This window comes from Chionomys nivalis, chromosome 22, assembly GCF_950005125.1.
Source record: "Chionomys nivalis chromosome 22, mChiNiv1.1, whole genome shotgun sequence".
NCBI lineage: Eukaryota > Metazoa > Chordata > Mammalia > Rodentia > Cricetidae > Chionomys > Chionomys nivalis.
The window spans coordinates 43,992,873-44,011,827 of record NC_080107.1 but is presented as its reverse complement, the minus strand read 5'-3'; the positions used below and the strand labels follow the sequence as shown (position 1 = coordinate 44,011,827).

The 18,955-nt window shown below is 39.2% G+C and overlaps 1 protein-coding gene across 4 annotated transcripts in view; it reads right to left on the bottom strand.

The window, feature by feature from the left end:
* Window positions 1-18,955, bottom strand: part of Setx (senataxin) — a 62,013-nt gene that overhangs the window by 20,699 nt on the left and 22,359 nt on the right. For all 4 annotated transcript variants that reach the window (XM_057754586.1, XM_057754585.1, XM_057754587.1 and 1 more), the window contains 10 exons: window positions 18,797-18,884; window positions 14,463-18,437; window positions 12,982-13,081; window positions 9,251-9,424; window positions 6,546-6,778; window positions 5,294-5,461; window positions 4,320-4,476; window positions 1,570-1,671; window positions 1,271-1,386; window positions 59-130 (listed from right to left, as the gene is read on the bottom strand). In XM_057754586.1, the coding sequence (XP_057610569.1) occupies window positions 59-130; window positions 1,271-1,386; window positions 1,570-1,671; window positions 4,320-4,476; window positions 5,294-5,461; window positions 6,546-6,778; window positions 9,251-9,424; window positions 12,982-13,081; window positions 14,463-18,437; window positions 18,797-18,884 (5,185 nt within the window). The remainder of the gene's footprint in view (window positions 1-58; window positions 131-1,270; window positions 1,387-1,569; window positions 1,672-4,319; window positions 4,477-5,293; window positions 5,462-6,545; window positions 6,779-9,250; window positions 9,425-12,981; window positions 13,082-14,462; window positions 18,438-18,796; window positions 18,885-18,955) is intronic.

The window sequence follows — 18,955 nt, the reverse complement described above, 5'->3', positions numbered from 1 at the left end:
AGCCCTTAAATCCTCTAAACTGTTTCATTAAAAAAATAAAACACTGCAGGTAAATTACCTCTTTAATTTTTGAAGCAAGTTCCTGCCTTTCTTTTGAAACTTTGACAATGTGTCCATCTAATTCTTGCCTCTGAAAACAAATTAGAACGTTACCATGAAAACCAAGCACTTAAGCAGACAATTCACATGAGAGTGGAAAACAACACATGAATTCACTAAAAGAGTGCTCTCTTCCCTACCAATCAACTCTTAACAATTCTCTGTACAGTTAAGAGACAGGGTGATGTCTCTCGTGCTCCATGATTGCTGTCTGCCTAGTATCTCCAACTCTGGAGCATCATTCATGTCTAAGGCACTTCACACACACTCAACAATCCTGCCACAGTGATAAACACATAATACAGGCATGGGAAATCATGGCACCCTTCCCCTAAATAAAAGCAGGGATTAGATTTGCTTGGCAACCAGAGACTAATCAAAGTACATTCTTAGAACAGACATATGACATTTTAAGTCGGTGTGGTGGTACCCAGAAATTCTGGCACTTGTCCTCTCACGGAAAAGAAATGGCTGACATACAGAGAAAAGAAAATCAAAAGGTGGAAAAAAATGTTAACAGCTTAAGTTCTTGATCCAACCATACTGAAAGCTAAGTAACCCTTAACTTCGAGTATATGAGCCATCAAATTCTTTTTTCTCAACATAATTAGGAATGTTGGTTATTTTTATTTATGCGCACAGTTGCTTTGCCTGCATGTATGTTTGTAACATGAGCATGCCAATAGTCTGAGGAAACAAAAAGAGGGCATCAGGTCATCTGGAACTGGAATTACAATTGATTTTGAACTGCCATGTGAGTGCTGGGAATCAAACCTGGGTCCCCTGGAAAAGCAATCAGTGCTCTTAATCATTGAGCCATCTCTCCGGTCCCTAGGTTTAACTCACCAACTGAAGAGTGCCTAATAATGAAAATAAGTCATCTACCTTTATAAATAAATCTTTACTGCGAAACAAACTGCATCTGTTTGTTTACACTGATCTGATGAGGTTTTAGAGCCACAATCAAGCTGAGAAGCTGTCACAGACACTTTGTTGTCTATAAAACATACAGTATTTACTTCACAAAAGAGCATGCTAACCCTGACATTAAGCACACTACTTCAGCATAGTTCACAGACTCACGTCATATTTCAGTAAGAACATCACACACCCATTGTCAAGCTCAAGTCTAAGCCACTTCTGCAAGGCCCAAGTGAGGAAGTATCCATACCTGCATCTCCCGCCCACCTCGACACAGAGCTCGCCGACGAGAAAGTTCATCGAGTTGACCATCTAGAAACTCTTTTCTTCTCAGCATTTCTTGAATATGAGAAGGCAAGTCTTTTTCTAAATGTTAAAATCACGTGTTAATTTTAACAAATTCACAAATACATACAAATACAATGTGAAGGAAAACTCCTTCTCAAAGCTAGATTAGTTTTGGGATCTCCAAAACACCACTATTGCCCCCTAACCTTTACCTTGCCATACAAAAGGAAGTGGAACACCAATGAACAAGACAGTACTTACTCATTCTGTGGTTGACTTGGCTGTCCAAACTAAATTTTAGGACCTCCGTATTAATAGACTTTTCTGGACCCAGTCGTACTAAATTTATATCTCCACAATTTCCTGTTGATAAAACCACACAAAATTTAGCCAGGTCGTGGTGGCACACACCTTTAATCCCAGCACTTGGGAGGCAGAGGCAGACAGATCTCTGAGTTCAAAGTCAGATTGTTCTACAGAGAGTTCTGGGACAACAAGGACGTGGGGGGGGGCAAAATTATTATTAAGGACACTGCTAATAAATCCCATCTCCATATTAATCAGAGAAGCATAGCATGAACTATAACTGCATGCCAGGAACTATACTAAAGACCTGTCACACAGTCTTTCAGATATTCTGGATGGTAATGCTATAAGGTACTTACCACTTCAGTCAATACAAGCTAGGAAGGTCACATGGATATTGCATGCAGAATTCACACTGTTATGTTGATGTTTCTCAAATTACTCTCTATAAGTGTTCCATGAAGAACACTTGAGGAATGAAAAATTCAGATGCTGGGATTAAAGGTACCACCACACTTAGCTCAAAGTTTTCTTAACCACTGATATTACTATGTATTTTAATTCAAATAAGAACCCACCACCTGCCCCAAACACTCAGAATCAAGGTGTTTGTTTTGAGACAAAGTCTTGTATATAGTCCTGGCAGGCCTGGAACTATGTAGACCAGACTGGCCTTGAACTTCTAGCAATCCTCCTGCCTGTGTATCCGAAGTCTGGGTTATAGGCATGTGAACTACACTTGGCCCAAATTTTCAAACTACAAATATATGATGAAGAAATGGCGTTTTTATACAGTTGCCTATAATACAAGTCTCTAAAGAATCACACAGTTCAGTTCTCTCACCGAAATGTGAGAGGACATCTTCTCTGGCCAACATCTAAAGGTTTCAAAATAGATTCACTGTGTATCCACCAAAAAAATGCAAGAGATTTGGAATTCATACTAAATATCCAGAAATGTTCTACACGTTAAAATGGACATCCTTCACACCACGGAATGAACTTGTGAAAATTGAAATTCCTAAAAGCCAAAAGCAGAGCTGAAAACCAACCTAGGAATCAGTAGCTTCCCTAGGTTCTGAAAAGGGTTGACTGGTGGCAAGCCATTACTTTGTTCTTTATCATCATTAAAGTATAATTTACATTTAGTAAAATATAGGCTTAAAAACCCTTATTTCGCCAGCACTCGGGAGGCAGAAGCAGGTGGATCTCTGAGTTTGAGGCCAGCCTGGTCTACAAGAGCTAGTTTCAGGACAGGTTCCAAAGCTACAGAAAAACGCTGTCTAGAAAAACCAAAAAACAAGCAAGCAAAAAAACCAAAACAAAACAAAACAAAAAACCCTTATTTCTAGCTGGACGATAGTGGTACACGCCTTTAATCCCAGCATTTGGGAAGCAAAGGCAGTTGAATCTCTGAATTCGAGCCAGCCTGGTCTATAAAGCGAGTTCAGGACAGGCTCTTCCCTTGGAAAATATGAATTAGCAAAGCTCACTTAAAACTGAGAAGCTGAGTGAACCACACCCTTGAAAACATTTAACAATTTATGAAAACTTTATTATCAACAAACAAAATGAATATATAACAAAATGAATCAACACCAAAATTAAACCAAGATAATTACCAAACTGTATAAAATAATCTGTCTTATGACAAAAAAGGAATTATGGGTTGTTCTCATTTATGAGCACAAACTTCGAAGTTCGAAAAACAATCAAGCATTGTATCACAGAATAATGACGTTTACAAGCTGATACTATTGTAATTTACCAAAGGCACAAGGAGGAAAAAAAGGCTCTATCATATCAACAAAATATAAAAGCAAAAATTGATAGTTTATTATTCACTGATAAAACTTTAGGCTGTTAATTTCTAACTTTCCCACAGCGAGTAAGTTGCACTTGAACAGACGTCAATGCAGGCATCTACTGTGGGTGAACGCTCTTCCCACATGCTACTCCACCGATTAAAAAGCACACCAAGCACAGCATTGGCAGCCATGTCTCTTGGCTACACATGCAGCTCTCTTGGACAGTGCTATTCAACTATAGCTTGAGAGCCAGTCAGTGGATGGCAGGGTCAGCTTAGAGTACCAGAATTGATGTTACTTCCGTAAGAACAGAAGTACAGAAGGATGGTGTCTACCCTCACAACCATTAACAAATACATGGCAAAAAGGAAAGAGTTTGGCTATAAACTGGCAATGTAATAACTTCTAGAAGAAATGAACCCTGTATTAGGTACACAAATGCAAAGAAAGGACAAACATGTCATCTCTCAGACATGCCCATGTAATTTGCAGTGAAAAGGAGTACACGGAGATGAAATTATAGTATCTAGGAACACTCCTGAACAGACAGCTCATTTATTCCCTTTGTCATTTTACCTTTCCTCATTCTCGGGGATGGGATTTGTAGGTGTAGCAGCTATCCCTCATTAAGAGGTACACTAACAAATGGGGGTCACAACACAGTAAGGCGTCAGGACAGAAGAATATGGTTCACTGCAGACTCTGCACAACAAGAACTAGTGCCCATACTAATCGGTCCCCTAAGCTTTTTGAACTGGAACCAAAATCATGCTTAAGCTAGCCCATGTGCAGTTTCTGTTACTTGCAACTAACTCTGATATTTAACTGATAAAAGGCAGTGTCAGATATTAAGGGAAATAAAGATGAAAAGAAAAAACAAAAGCAAGAGTATCATACCCATAGGATTCTTCTTGTCTTTACATTTTTCTTTAAATTCAAGGATGATTTTTTTCATAAGTTCATCAACAGCTGCATTGGAAGGTGCACACACGAGGACTCGGTTTTGCTTGATTTTGGCATTGAAGTTTTCATCTGAGTGGCCCTTTCTCTGGTTCTACAATTTGTCATACAGCAGACAGACAACAATGAGCTCTAGCCTTGGGATTCAAATCTTTGTCTGCTTGCAAATTCTCACAATGGTTAAAGCAAAGCATCTATTCCTCCCACAATATGAAAAGTACTGTGGTATTGGATGCAGGGGTACATTGCACAGCACTTATGAGGACATCCAAGACCCTGGACTTCAATCCCAGTACCAGAGAAACAAACAAACAAAAGCAAGTTGAAGCCAGGTAGTGGTGGAGCATGCCTTTAATTCCAGCACTCGGGAGGCAGAGGTAGGAGGAAGACTTTGAGGCCAGCTTGGCCTACAGAGCAAGTTCCAAAACAGTCAGGGATGTTGTACAGAGAAACTCTGTCAAGAAGCAACAAAATACAAGACTTTACTGGCATAAAGTTTATCACGACTGTTTGGATGCTCTATGCCTTACTTTTATTTATTTCACCATTATATAATAGTCTCTCCAACCAACATTTAGCTCAAGAATACATTCAAAAGGCTGGAGAGATGATGGCTCAGCAGTAAAAGAGCACTGACTGCTCTTCCAGAGGTTTCAGGTTCGATTCCCAGCACCCAAATCATGGCCCACAAGTTCCAGAAGAATCAGGTATCTTCTGATCTCTGTAAGCACTGCATACATGCTCTACAGACATACATATGGGCAAAACACACATACACACAAAATTAAAAACAGTAATAATAATAATAATAAAGCTTTTCAAATACACAAATAAAAGGGAAGGGCACTTTAATATTCACGTGCCTCTTAATTCAGGTCAAGCCAAGTACAGGCTAACAGTGTCACACCTACCTCTGTCAATAAGCGGTACAAGAGACCAACAATGGTTTTTGATTTTCCTGTTCCAGGTGGTCCATGAATCAAACAGATTTTGGCAACAGATGGTGAGTGTTTCACCATTGCATATGCAGTTTCTATGGCTTTCTTTTGATCTTCATTGAAGTCTTTTAGGTAGGTAATCTATAGAGAAGATGTGTAGTGAGTTCTTTCTGTGATGACACATGGGAGAAGTAATGAACAGCATTCGTTCAACTTTCTTCCTCTATGGCAAACAAAACAAGCGTCTAAGTAACTGACCTAATGATTTCACAACTAGAGGAAATCTAATCAGTTATTAATTACTAATTAATATCTACAGGCTTCAGCCCACTTATACAAATATGGCAATAAATTTTTTACATAAGCTTTTCTTTTAGAATTATTCTGATTATTTCCCTTTAGTCAATTTTCTGCTTACACGGTGAAGGATTCTAGGAATATGTCTTTCCTAATACAATGTCACACACTGAAAAATAGTTTTCATAGCCAAACCACATTGAAGCTTCAGTTTTACTTTCAATTTGGATAGCCAATACTCCTGACCTCTCTAACTCATTAAACTAAGATTCTAAGGTGCAAAATGACTGGATAATGACCACAAAAGCCTAAGTATGCAATATACACAAGTTGTATATAAAATGAGGGTTTAGAAATACTTGTTTCCCTTTATATGTCCTTTCTCATTTTCTAAACTATATATATAATTTTTACAGTGAAAACTACAGGTTCATCCCTTCATTTACAACAATCCCATGGTTCTCCACCAATATTCAAATGCAAAACTCCCGCCACAAAAACTGTGAACAATTGCTGAATGGTGCACACCCAGTAAACACTGAAGCAGATGCTAAAGAACAGTTGAATGGTGGTTTTTTTTTTTCTTTTCTTGGTTTTTTGGACACAGGGTTTCTCTGTGTAGCCTTGACTGTCCTGAAACTTGCTCTGTTGGCCAGGCTGTCCTCGAACTCAGATCTACCTGCTTCTGTCTCCTATATGCTGGGAATAAAGGCATTTGCCACAACCAACCAGCAGAATGGTGCTCTTTTGACACACCCTCTTTACGGTCTTATACTTAGCCAGACATAAGCTAACCCACTTGTACACCTTGCAAAACTGAAGGGAACTAAACACCACTGTGCACAAGCATACAGGACCATTCAACAGCTAAAAGTATCCTGTTAAAAGTTCTCTCACTTTCCCTAGCGCCATTCAAATAAGCACTCACAATTCTTTCAGATGTTGTTGTTAATAGGTCTTTGGTACAGAAGTCCATGGGGTTTGGATTTAGAACAGCTCTGGCCAACTGGTTCCGACCGCTCAACAAAGACATGGCTTTCAATTTCCTCTGTGTGGTTACTAGAGAACTGATTACAAGACATTTTGTAAGTTCCTGTAGTCTGGCTGCCAAGTTATCTTGTGTCTGGATGCACAAGGAACACTCAGTTTTTCCACTGTTCACTATAATCAAAGAGGAGAAAAGCCATCAGTGAGAAAAGGTTAGTCACATGTGTTTAGAACTTGTATTTTATATGATGTACTTAAATAAGCCACTTATCCTTGCTAATCGTAAAATTATTCTCATTTATTTTATGCAGGAGTTGGTCTTGGGTTTTGTGGAGTGAGTTTTACACTTGAACGGTTGATAGAGAACTGTATGGGATTGTTGCAAATGAAATGAACCTGTAGTTTTCACTTAAAAAAAAACAATATTCCTGTCCTTCAAAGAAAAATGTCAAATAAATATGTCAGACAGTAGTGACTGCTTATGGAGAAGCAGAGATGGGATGAGAAAGGAATGGGGGTACAGAGGTGGACAAGCTGGCCAGTGTCTTCCTGACAAAATGATACTGAGCAGAGATGAGAAATAAGGATTTTGAAAGCTTTATTCCTTTGAGGAAAAGAGAGCTACGAGCAAAGATTCACCAAGCACAGAGAATAGGAGGTAGAAGTGTGCTGGGAGTAACTCAAATATAGGGAGGCAGAGCCAGTACAGCTGGAAGGAAAAGTAGGAAGGCATGTATTACAAGATAAAGAGCAAAATGGAGTATATTTTTATAGAGTTCTGGGTAACACAATAATGACTCAGAATGCTATTCACTTAGGTAGGAAGATATATGTATGTCTCTGTATAGATAACAGGCTCTGCCTCATCCATTAAAAAATAGTAACTTCCCAACTGTGTGTGGTGGCACATGACTTTAATCCCAGCCCTTGAGTCAAGAGGAGCTCTGAGTTTGAGACTAGCCTGGTTGACAAAGGTTTTTCCACAGAGAAATGCTATTTTGAAAAACTAAAACTAGGAAAAAAAATTCACTTCTTACTACAAACCAAGAATTAAGAGCTAGATACTGGGTGTAGTGGTGCACACCTTTAATCCCAGCACTCGGGAGAGACAAGGCAGGCAGATCAGAGTTCCAGGACAGCCAGTGGCTACATAGAGAAACCCTGCCTCAAAAAAAAAAAAAAAAAAAAAAGAGTAAAGTGCTATGGGAAAAGTGACAGATGTGATGACGGCTGGATGCAGGGTAAAATGGGCATAAACAATCAGTCAACCTGCAATGAAGAAGTAGTTGTGAAAGACACAAAGGACCAGAAATGAACACAAAGATTTAAACTATAGCTTTTCAAATACAGAGATTCAACAATTTTGAACTAAAAGGATTTCAGGAAAAGAAATAATTGTAAATTTGATGATTATAAATTTGGCAAATGTTAATCACTTTCAAGAGTCAAAAGCAAAAATTAAGTCACATAACTCTGCTGAAAATCTTCCACACAAAGAATCAGGAAAAGGCACCCAGGAGCTCAAGGCCAGCCTAGTCTACAAAGTACATTCCAAGACAGCCAGGGTTACACAGAAAAACCCTGTCTTGAAAAAACAAAGAATTGAGCTAAACTTGGCATATCAGTTAGAATGCAGCATGGTGGGACAGTCTCAGGAGGATCAATGCAACTTTGAAAACATGATACAATAAGGCTGAAGAATCAGGAAATAATCTTTTCTTCATATAAATAAGAATAAAAGTCAAAAGGGCTGTCAAAAGGGCAGACTGACAAAGATGTGGCCTTCGCGGTAAACCACAACTACGTTTTGAACCATGCTATACAAACTATAGCAGCAGTTTCTTATGAAGCTGAAGCAGGAGGATTACTTTAACCTAAGAGCTCAAAAACAGCTGGGACAATATAGAGAGGCCTACTTTAAAAAAAAAAAAAAAAAAGCTTCAATTCTGAATTGCAGATTAGTGTTAGGAAACAATCGTGGTTACATAGTACTTCTGAACCATAGCTTCCATTAGTAACAAGGAATAATTTTGACCACCTTTGAAGAACACTACAAATGTGAAGAAAAATAAAACACATTGCTTGGAAGATGTTTTAAATTAAAGCTACGAGGGAGAAATCCCTACAAAGCAATGAAAGTGATGGACAGTAAATTTCCAAGCTCAAGCTACCTGGTAATAAATTGTTTGTTCTAAATAGCAATTAGTCAGAAAACTAAGGTTGGAATGTGACTTATTAAACAGATGACTTAAAATGATATGTAAAAACGATAGATGGAAGAATGCATCAGAAGAGGACATTAAAACAAAGCTTAAGGCTGCAGACATGGCTCAATGATTAAGAGCATATACTGCTCTTCCAGAGAACCTGAGTTAGTTTTTTAAGCACCCATGCTGGGCAGCTCATAACTGCCTAACTCCAGCTCCAAGGGAAGCCAGCATGTCTAGCCTCAGCAGTCACCTCCACTCATGTGCACATACCTACATACACATAAAGTTTTTAAGTAGTAAGCAGTAAACAAGGATCTTAAGTAGAAAAAAATCTAAATGGCAAGTGATCAACCCAGAATATAACAAAATACAGGGCTAAGGAAGCACAGTGTACAGAAAATGAGACAATCTCCTTATTGACACCTCATTTACTTACTGACTGAAGTACGGCGAAACTTATGAACATAACCACAGTAATAGGCATTTCGATCTTGCATGTTATTCTCGTCCATATCTTTCTTCTCTCTATTTAAACTCTCAGGAACCAAAAACACCAGATCATTTTCCTTTGGATGAAGCTGTTTAGCTAGTTCAGATTCCTCCAGGTAAACTATAAAACAAAAATTAGCATTTATGCAACTCTTAACAGATTTCAAGATCAACTTATAAGAAATTAAACCTTTGTACTAAGCTCCAAAGTACAAGTGGATTAAAGTCCTGATGGATTCTGTTTATTAAAAGGGCGATATAAGCCAATAAAAATGTAAAAATACTGAGTGCAAATCATAACAGTAGCACTTGTGGTAGCCTATACATGACCTGCAAAAGATCAAGCCAATTCAGAACTCCAGCAATGAAAGCAGATGGGTTCCATAGGTGACACCAAAAGCTGAGTTGTTACTGGCAGTTGATAGCTTCTAAGGGAGCAAGGGGCCGGGCGATGGTGGCGCACGCCTTTAATCCCAGCACTCGGGAGGCAGAGGCAGGTGGATCTCTGTGAGTTCGAGGCCAGCCTGGTCTACAGAGCTAGTTCCAGGACAGGCTCCAAAGCCACAGAAAAACCCTGTCTCGAAAAACAACAAAAAAAAAAAAAAAAAAAAAAAAGGAGCAAGGGTCATTTTTCTTTAGGAGAATGAACACTGGTAAGATTCCAGAGACTCTAGTGGATGGCTCCACATCCAGGCACAGAAAGGGCACACCAACTGGGCTCAGAGGGCTTAAAAAAAAAAAAAAATCAGATGTGCGGTGGTGGGGTGTGTCTTTAAATTCCAAGCAGAAACAGGCTAGCTCATCTTTAGAGTTCCAGGTCAACCAGGGACTACACAAAGAAACTCTGTCCAGAAAAACCAAAAAAAAAAAAAAAAAGTAATTAAAAACTATAAAAAGAGCCAGGTAGGGGTGGTGCATGTCTTTAATCCCAGCACTTGGGAAGCAAAGGCAGGCAGATCTCTGAGTTTTAGGCCAACCTGGTTCAAGTGCTGGGTACTGAACTTGGATCCTCTTTAAGAGTAATACCTGCTTTTAACCACTGAGCCACCTTTCATGCCCCAAACGGAAACCTTTAAAAAGGTTGTTTTCTTTATCTGTGTCAATGTACACACAATTGGAGGGTGGGATGAATGTCAGAGGAAAGCTTGGAGGGGTCCTTTCTCTCCTTCTCCCATGATCTCAAACTCAAACCAGACTTGGCAGCTCAGGGCCTCATCCACTGAGCTATCCCACCAGCCTTAAACTTGCAATTTTATATATAAAACATTCTCATGATCTCAAAAGTGAAAAGAAAACAATCAATCACTAAATACCTTTTTAGGTATTAGACAATGTCAGAAATAGATCCAGCATACTAACAAATGTTCCAATGAAAAACATTCACTTTCAGACACTTCAGAGGCAAAGCTAATTTAAATTAAAGACGACAGAGGAACTCTCCCCTCTCTTCCATCTAGATAGGGTTTCTCTTTGTAGCCCTAGCCGTCCTGGAACTAGCTTTGTAGACCAGGCTGGCCTCAAACTCAACCTGCCTCTGCTTCCCAAGTGCTGGGATTAAAGGTGTCTGCCACTACACCTGGCCAAGACAGAACTTAAAGTCACTTATGGCATTTCAAACAAGGGAGAAATGATAGTTGTAAATGAGTATGGAGGCAGAGGCAGGTGAACCTCTGAGTTTAAGGCCAACTTAGTCTACACACACGTGCAGAAAATACTGAAATAAACCTAGCCATATTTGGGTTGTGAAAACTATTGTGAACAAGAAATTTCAAATATGTGTTAGAAGTATAGCTCAGTGGTATAAAGCAACGGTCCTGAGTTCTAATCCCAGACCACAAAACAAAGAAATTAAAAATAAAAACAGGGAAGAAAGAAAAGCTCACTCGAGAGGTTGTTGATTACAGATGGAAAACAGTGACTTCACAGGTGATACTCAGCAACCAAGGCATCAGAATCGATCTTCACCAAGAAAAGCCAACCTCCTGCTCTATTTTTACCAAAATCACAAAACCTCAAGTCTAAGGCAACATCTGGGAAACAAAGCGAGTGTTCTACAAACTAATGGAGCAATATTTTTTTAGGCATCAAAGACACACAATAAGACAGGCTAAGGAATTAGCTTTTCTAGAACACTGAACACTCAGAAGACAGTACAACTACTGATGTTGAACTCTAAATCCCAGGACAGAAAACAGACATTAGGGGCTGGAGAGATGGCTCAGCGGTTAAGAGCATTGCCTGCTCTTCCAAAGGTCCTGAGTTCAATTCCCAGCAACCACATGGTGGCTCACAACCATCTGTAGTGAGGTCTGGTGACCTCTTCTGGTCTTCGGGCATATATATAGACAGAATATTGTATACATAATAAATAAATATTTTAAAATAAAAAAAAAAAAAAAAGAAAACAGACATTAGTGGAATCATGCTATGGTATGAATGAGGTCTCATACTCAGTATTATAGCAATACTAATCCTGGTTTCATATCCATATATTCAAAATGTTAACATAGTAAAAAGGTTTGCTGAGCCGGGCAATGGTGGCGCACACCTTTAATCCCAGCACTCAGGAGGCAGAGGCAGGCGGATCTCTGTGAGTTCAATGCCAGCCTAGACTACAAAAGTTCCAGGACAGGATCCAGAGCTACAGAGAAACCCAGTCTCAAAAACAAACAAAAGGTTTGATGAAAATTATATGTGGACTCTAAGTTTTACATCTCTTTGAATTCTAAAGTTGTATGAAAGTCAGTTTTTCTAATTCAAATGCCAAGGTTTATCACCTTACACCACTCTATTAACCCTCCTCTCTTGAAAGCCATTTCCTAATAATATCAATATACTCTTATGTTTGCTCTACTCACAATACACAGAAGTTCAAGAACTACTAAGCCAGTTTTACCATAAATGTAGTAGGATCTTGGTGAATTATACTGTGTATTTGGTGCAGAAGAAACATCACTTATTTCTATTGTTATTTTACTTTTATTGTTCCTCTTTGTTGATTCAATAGAACAAAAAGTGCTATGTGTACGGACATGAACCTTAAATCTCAGCACTCAGGAGGCAGAGGCAAGCAGAGCTTTGTGAATTTGAGGTGAGCCTGGTTGACTAATGAGTTCTAGGCCAGCCAGGGTGACAAAGCAAGATCGTGTCTCAAAAAAAAAAAAAAAAAGTCGGGCGGTGGTGGCGCACGCCTTTAATCCCAGCACTTGGGAGGCAGAGGCAGACGGATCTCTGTGAGTTCGAGACCAGCCTGGTCTACAAGAGCTAGTTCCAGGACAGGCTCCAAAACCAGAGAAACCCTGTCTCGAAAAAACAAAAAAAAAAACAAAAAAACAAACAAAAAAAAAAAAGAAAAGAAAAAAAGAAAATCATTTGTCTATGAAATGTTCACTTTTCAGCTATTCAGTCTACATATCATATACAATGCACTACAATGCCTGTTTAACTCAACTGAGCATTTCTTTTTATCTCAAATAATGTTTTCTGCCTTACTGCCTCATCGTAATCAAGCTAAATGAGATAATTTACATGGCTATCTTCATCTGATCACTGGCTGTACAGTACTGCTGGGGGTTGTTAAGAATTTGTCCCACTGGGTTACCTTACCAGTCCCTGACACCTCTTCTCAAGTAGAAATTTCCAATGATCACATATATTTCAAGTTGCATATGAACTTACTCATAAACTCCCAGTATTTTTTATAGTCGGCTGGAAATTTTCGTAAATGCAAATGATAGAAATTCTCTTTATTTGGAGAGTTGAACCATTCCTGTGCCACCTACATAAAGGAATAAAAAGAAGCTAAGAAATAAAGAACATACAGCAAAACTTCCCAAACTGAGCTACAGGGAAAGTAGAACAGAATCCCAAGTCAAAGTCTAAAAATCAGGTTGTGTGGTTTAATGCAATTGTTCAAAACAGTGACCTGTTCAATTCAGTAGCCATTAGTCATTGCTTCTATTTGTAAACTGCACTTCTATAGGCTAAAACTACTGCTCCTCAGTTGAAATAGACTACTTTTTTTTTTTTGGTTTTTCGAGACAGGGTTTCTCTGTGGTTTTGGAGCCTGTCCTGGAACTAGCTCTTGTAGACCAGGCTGGTCTCGAACTCACAGAGATCCGCCTGCCTCTGCCTCCCAAGTGCTGGGATTAAAGGCGTGCGCCACCACCGCCCGGCCAATAGACTACTTTTCATGGCCAGCAGGCACCTGGGGCCCTGATCCAGTTCACTGTGGAAGCATCTACTGCTCCTACATCTTGCTCGTAGCACCCACTTCACAATGAGACCTATATTTGACCTATGTTTTCCTCAGTCTCTGGGTATTTGCACAAGGATTCTTCCTGTCAATTTCTGTGTCACACCTACCAGTCTTCCAAAGACTCAAATCAAACTCAGAAGTATCTTTGGCGATCGTAAGTCCAAATTTACAAAAGAAAATGCTAGTGTAAAAAGGATATTTTACACTTTAAAAAAAAAACAAAAAACTTTGGGACCTTAGGGATTTTGTTTTTATAGTAACATTTTGACTCAAGTGGCAAAATCTGCAACTGGCCTGTAATTCCTCTCATGTAACTGTTCATCAACGACTCCTGGTGCTGACCTGCTTCTGCTCAAAGTTAACCAAACAGTCATTCCTCAGGAGTGACAGCCCCATCTTCATACTATCCCTTCCTTTTGACTAAAATATGCAACAGGAGCTTTCCTGCCATGTCAAGGGGAGGCATGTACTCAGGAGGCTCTTCCCCGCTCCTGGGAGAGTAAACATTACAACCTCACCAGGTTAAGGCTCAAATCAGAGCCATTTTCACAACCTCAAGTTAAGTCATATATTCTAAAGTGTACCTGTGGCCGTTCCATCTCCACAGTCACTACCGAAACAAAGCCACCATCATTCTCTCCCCAAGCTGCTGTAACCAACCTGTAAGTGGTTTGCTAGATCTGTTGTTAGCCTTTCTACCGTTTATTCTCTACCAACAACCAAGGATGTATAAGGAATAAACTAATGTGTATTATTACTCCCTGGTCTAAATACTAACTCAAAGCCCCCCAATACCTTCTCACTGAAATGAGTACATACTCAAACATAAGATGGACTATATGCTCATAAGCATTTCTTTGATTTTTATCTACAGAAGGGGAAAGAATTAAAGCATACTTACTGTTTCAAAAGTATTCAATATAATCAAAGGGAGAAAAACATTAAAATACTCTGTATAATCTTGAAATCGGACGGGCACAGATCTTGAGATAGATTGACAGAGACTTGCTGGGGCGCCACATTTATCAAAGTTCAAAAACATTTGGTATTTCCATTTTAAGACCTCCTTAATGAAGGTGTCAAAGATAGGCTGTGATGGTAAGGAAATATTCACTCGAGAAGAAGCTGACATAGGATTGGTCTCACTAAGTATAGGCTTGTAACTATGTCTGTTGGAACTGCCTGGAGTCCGAAAATGAGAAATATTGCATAAACTTTTCACCTCAGCCACTGGTTTCTGAGACATCAGGGAAGAGGGTGGTGTCACCTTCAAATTAGGCTGTGCCACATTTGGCTTTTTTAGTGCTGACTGAAGAATGGTACTTTCCAAAGACTTGGAAAAATTGGCAGTTCGTGAAGCACTGCTTGAGCTAAATATCTTGGTAGTAGTAGGTCTCGACGGCCTGGCTACAGAAAGGGGTTTACGAAACACGTCGTCATCTGCTGGTTTAGCTTCAGAGTGTCTTGGGCAGTATTCACCCTGGTTTATCGTGGATTCAACACAGTCTTTGTACTTACACTTTGTGACACTCAAAGACTCCAACTGAGGCTGACTTACAAAATCTTCTCTCTGAATTGTATCTTTATGAGCCACTATAATTGGTTTATTATTTTCCATCTGTGAGCACAGATCCATATCTAGAGGATCATGTTGTGTTAGGAATAAATTGTCATCATCTGTATCACTACCGGATTCTGGCTCTGTAGCTTTCACAGCATCTTCATCCACAGGGTCCTCATCTGTCGGTACTCCTTCACTTGACACTCCAGACTCACACTGGTTCACAAGACCAGCTATATCCATCACCTGAGGATAGGAAATGGCTTTTGCCACTTCTGGTTTAGAAGGCATGCATTTTGCTAATTGCTTTTCATTACTGTTGGCAGGTGGCTCACTTCCTCTATGATTATCTGGCCCATCAGAGTCTGGTACAAGTACGTCGGAACCCAGTATTCTCACAGTATTGGTATTTTTGTAATCAAGGTCTCGTTTTTTATGTGGTCTGCCTCTACTAAGTTTTTGAAACTGAAATTCCTGGCTTGTCAGAAACTTCTTATTTTTGAAGGACTGAATTAATTTAGCCTTTCTGGGGATGTTAACTACTCCAACAGTCTTACCATGGTGACGTAATTGGGATGTACTCTCCAAAGACCTCTGAGACAACTCAAATGCCTTCCGGGGAGCTTTTCTTAGACCAAGCTTTTCAGGCGCTGAAGATGGCTGGGGATGCTGGCGAAATTTCTTTGGTGGCACAACAGCAAGAGATGTTCTGCAGCTGATGTAACATGAACTCTTACTCCGACCTCTTTTGGTATCTAAATAGGTTTTCTTAATAGCCTTAGAAGCTGGAACTTTTCTGACAGGTTTAGAGTGAGTATGAAGCTTTGTAGACATCAGTGAAACTGCAGAATCTCTCTCAACACTTGAACTGAGAGCTGACGTCCCTATGTCTGTGCTTTTTAAATCACTTCCAGAAAGATCTCTGCCATCAGTCGATTGCTCAGCTATGAAGGAAAATGAAGATTTCTGAGCATCTTCAGTTGTAACTCTCTCACACTGTTTTCTCTTATGTTTTCCTCCAGTTTTACAAAATCCCTCAACAGAAACACTACTGTGTGGTTCTGTACGCTCTTCAATATCCTCTGCTTCATTTATAACAACCTCTTCAGACACAGAGTCTACACCACAACCCAAATTGTCATTTGTACTATCAGCTACATGAGTTAGATAGCTTCTTCCTTCCTCTTGAAGGGAGTTCTTACTGTCTACTTTATGATCTTGCCAAACTGAGAACACTTCAGAAGAACTTTCAAACTCAAAAACCTGAGATTCAGAGTCTTCAAATTCAACAGGGTACTTTGTTTCTTCTTCTTTTATATGTTCCACAATGCTATTAACTACTGACCCATGCTGCTCTGGACATTCTTTCTCCATGTATACTTTGTCCTGTTTGATGTGTTTCTCAATGTCATGACTTCTGTCATAATCATCTTCATCAGAATCCGAAATAACAATAACTTGCTCTTGGCAGGTATCAGCACTGTTTGGGTTAGCTGTCAAACATCTTATATCATCTTTTCTTTGTAGCCGGGATGGACTTTTACTTGAACCCGATGGAAATTGAATAACAGTGGTTTGAGCTATTAAAGCTATGTTACAAAGGTCTGTTTGAGGACCTGTTACCAAAGGCTTGCTATTGCCATGAGGCACCTCTCCTTTTACCATGTTAGAAGTCAGCACTGTACTCTTTATTTCCTTATCTCTTGATTCAACTTCAACCTTTTCAGGACCTTCACATGAAGTTTTCTTCACCAGTCTATCAGTAACTGGTAACAAATCAGCAGCAGCATGGCATTCCCAGGTTTGGCACTTTTTCCCATCAGAATTATCTAACTCCTCGCTTTTTAACCGTTTCTTTTTTAACAATGAACTCTTTTGAGAATTTTGCTCTCCATGTTCATCATCTGAAACAGGGTCTAAAGACACATGTTTGATAGTATCTTCCTTTAGAAACCGTCTATCTTTTCCTGAACAGGAGTTCTCAAGGTCAGACAAAGCTGCATTTTCCTCTAGACTAATAGTACTTTTCCTGTGTTGTTTCTTTATGACATGTGATAACTTTGCACAAATCTCATCCTTCTGTGCTTTAGACTTTGGTTTTGAGTTTTTGCCAACAGTTTCATTCTTTACTGAGACATCTTCATTTGATGCAGATACCTTTTCCAAAGAATTCATGCTAGAATTAGTCAATGAATGCGTTGATATTATTACTCCTCTGTCACATTCCCATTCTAGGCCATTTCTTAAAGTATTATTCTGTAGTGTATATGAAGAGTTTTCTTTTACAGACTTCTCTGTGCTTACTTTAACTTGCTCTTGAACACGTCCAAAAAAGGGGGCCTCACTCTTCCCCTTCAAGGACAACTCAGCTGGAAGAGGCTCGTCTTCATTCAAATCAATGTAATGCTGCTTGATGCCCTCCTCTTCTGTATTATCTGCTTTAATCAATACTTGATTGCTGTCAGCTTTCTCTGATTCTTTAGAAGATGTGGGGCTGCAATATTCCAGGCAATAAAAGTCTTTTTTAGGCTTCCTGTCTGCTTGTTCACTTTCTTCTTTAAAAGATGGAGAAGTTTTACATGTAGAAGTCAGATCCCCAAAAGTGCTATACTGGGGCATTTTGAATTTTATGTTTTTAATTATTTGTTTCAAACACATTTGCAAGTCATGGGTTTCTTGAGCAGACAACTGCCAACCCAGAGATAAATTTCCTCGAAGGAATAAGTTAAGTTTATCCCAGAAGCGCTTACAAAGTGTTTGCTGACCAAGCTGATAACCTTCTTTGAGGAGTCCCCTAATCAACTGCACACAAGCAAGCTGAACAGAGCTAGAGGGCACTGAATGCAATGTCAATGGTGGTATTATTGCTGCTCCCTTAGAGATATTTCCAGGTAACTTCTCAGAACTTCGTGCAAATGCAGTGGTAGGAAGCTTGGCACACTTTACAACAGCTTCTACCCACTGCTGAGAACTCACCCACAGCAGATGCAAACACTTTTTATTTCTATGCAGTTCAATCACAGACACTAAAATCAGAATAAAAAATTCAGTGACTTTGTCACACACAGTATCTGTCTGGTTGAGGACATCTTTGACTTCAGAGTATAGATGATGAATAACTTCTACAATGTAAGCTACACCCAAATCCTTAAGATCCATGAGTGACTGAACAAAAGGTATGAACCACAGAAAGGTACTGTTATGAACACGCATGTCTTGACCAATATCTGATTGAAGGACACTGGCTAACGTTTCCATTTCTTCATACATGTTAGGACAATAATCTGGACAAATGGCTGATCTCCACCCTGAATCCTAAAATGAAAAAATAATAAACATTCAGATAAGCAAGTATCATGGTAAGTATCAACAACGCCCAAACTGTAGAAAAGGAATACACTCTGCAGCTTTACTCTTCTGGTCTACTATATATGCAACTTGAATTATAAAACTGTTTTGAGAAAACACCATATACTCTAACCTTCCTATCAGTTGAGACTGATTATTACTACTACTTCTACCAAAATCTTCTACTGTGGCTAGAGTTCATGCTCCCCATTAAAGGGTCTTTATGGAATAGTGGATTCACACTACTACATCACAGAGTCAGCACCCAATCACTACACAAAACACTGTCTCTGCAGTGTCACTTCAACTTTTAAAATATTATATACCTTTTTGGTCTTTTCAGGATTATAGTTATAGACAATCTGGCTGCATGTCACCATATCATCAAAATGTGGCTCCGGTTCTGACTTGGTCCTTAAATATTAAAAATAAATAGAAATTATTGAAATGAAGGGATTGAAGGAGAGAGAGGAAAAAGTCTCCTT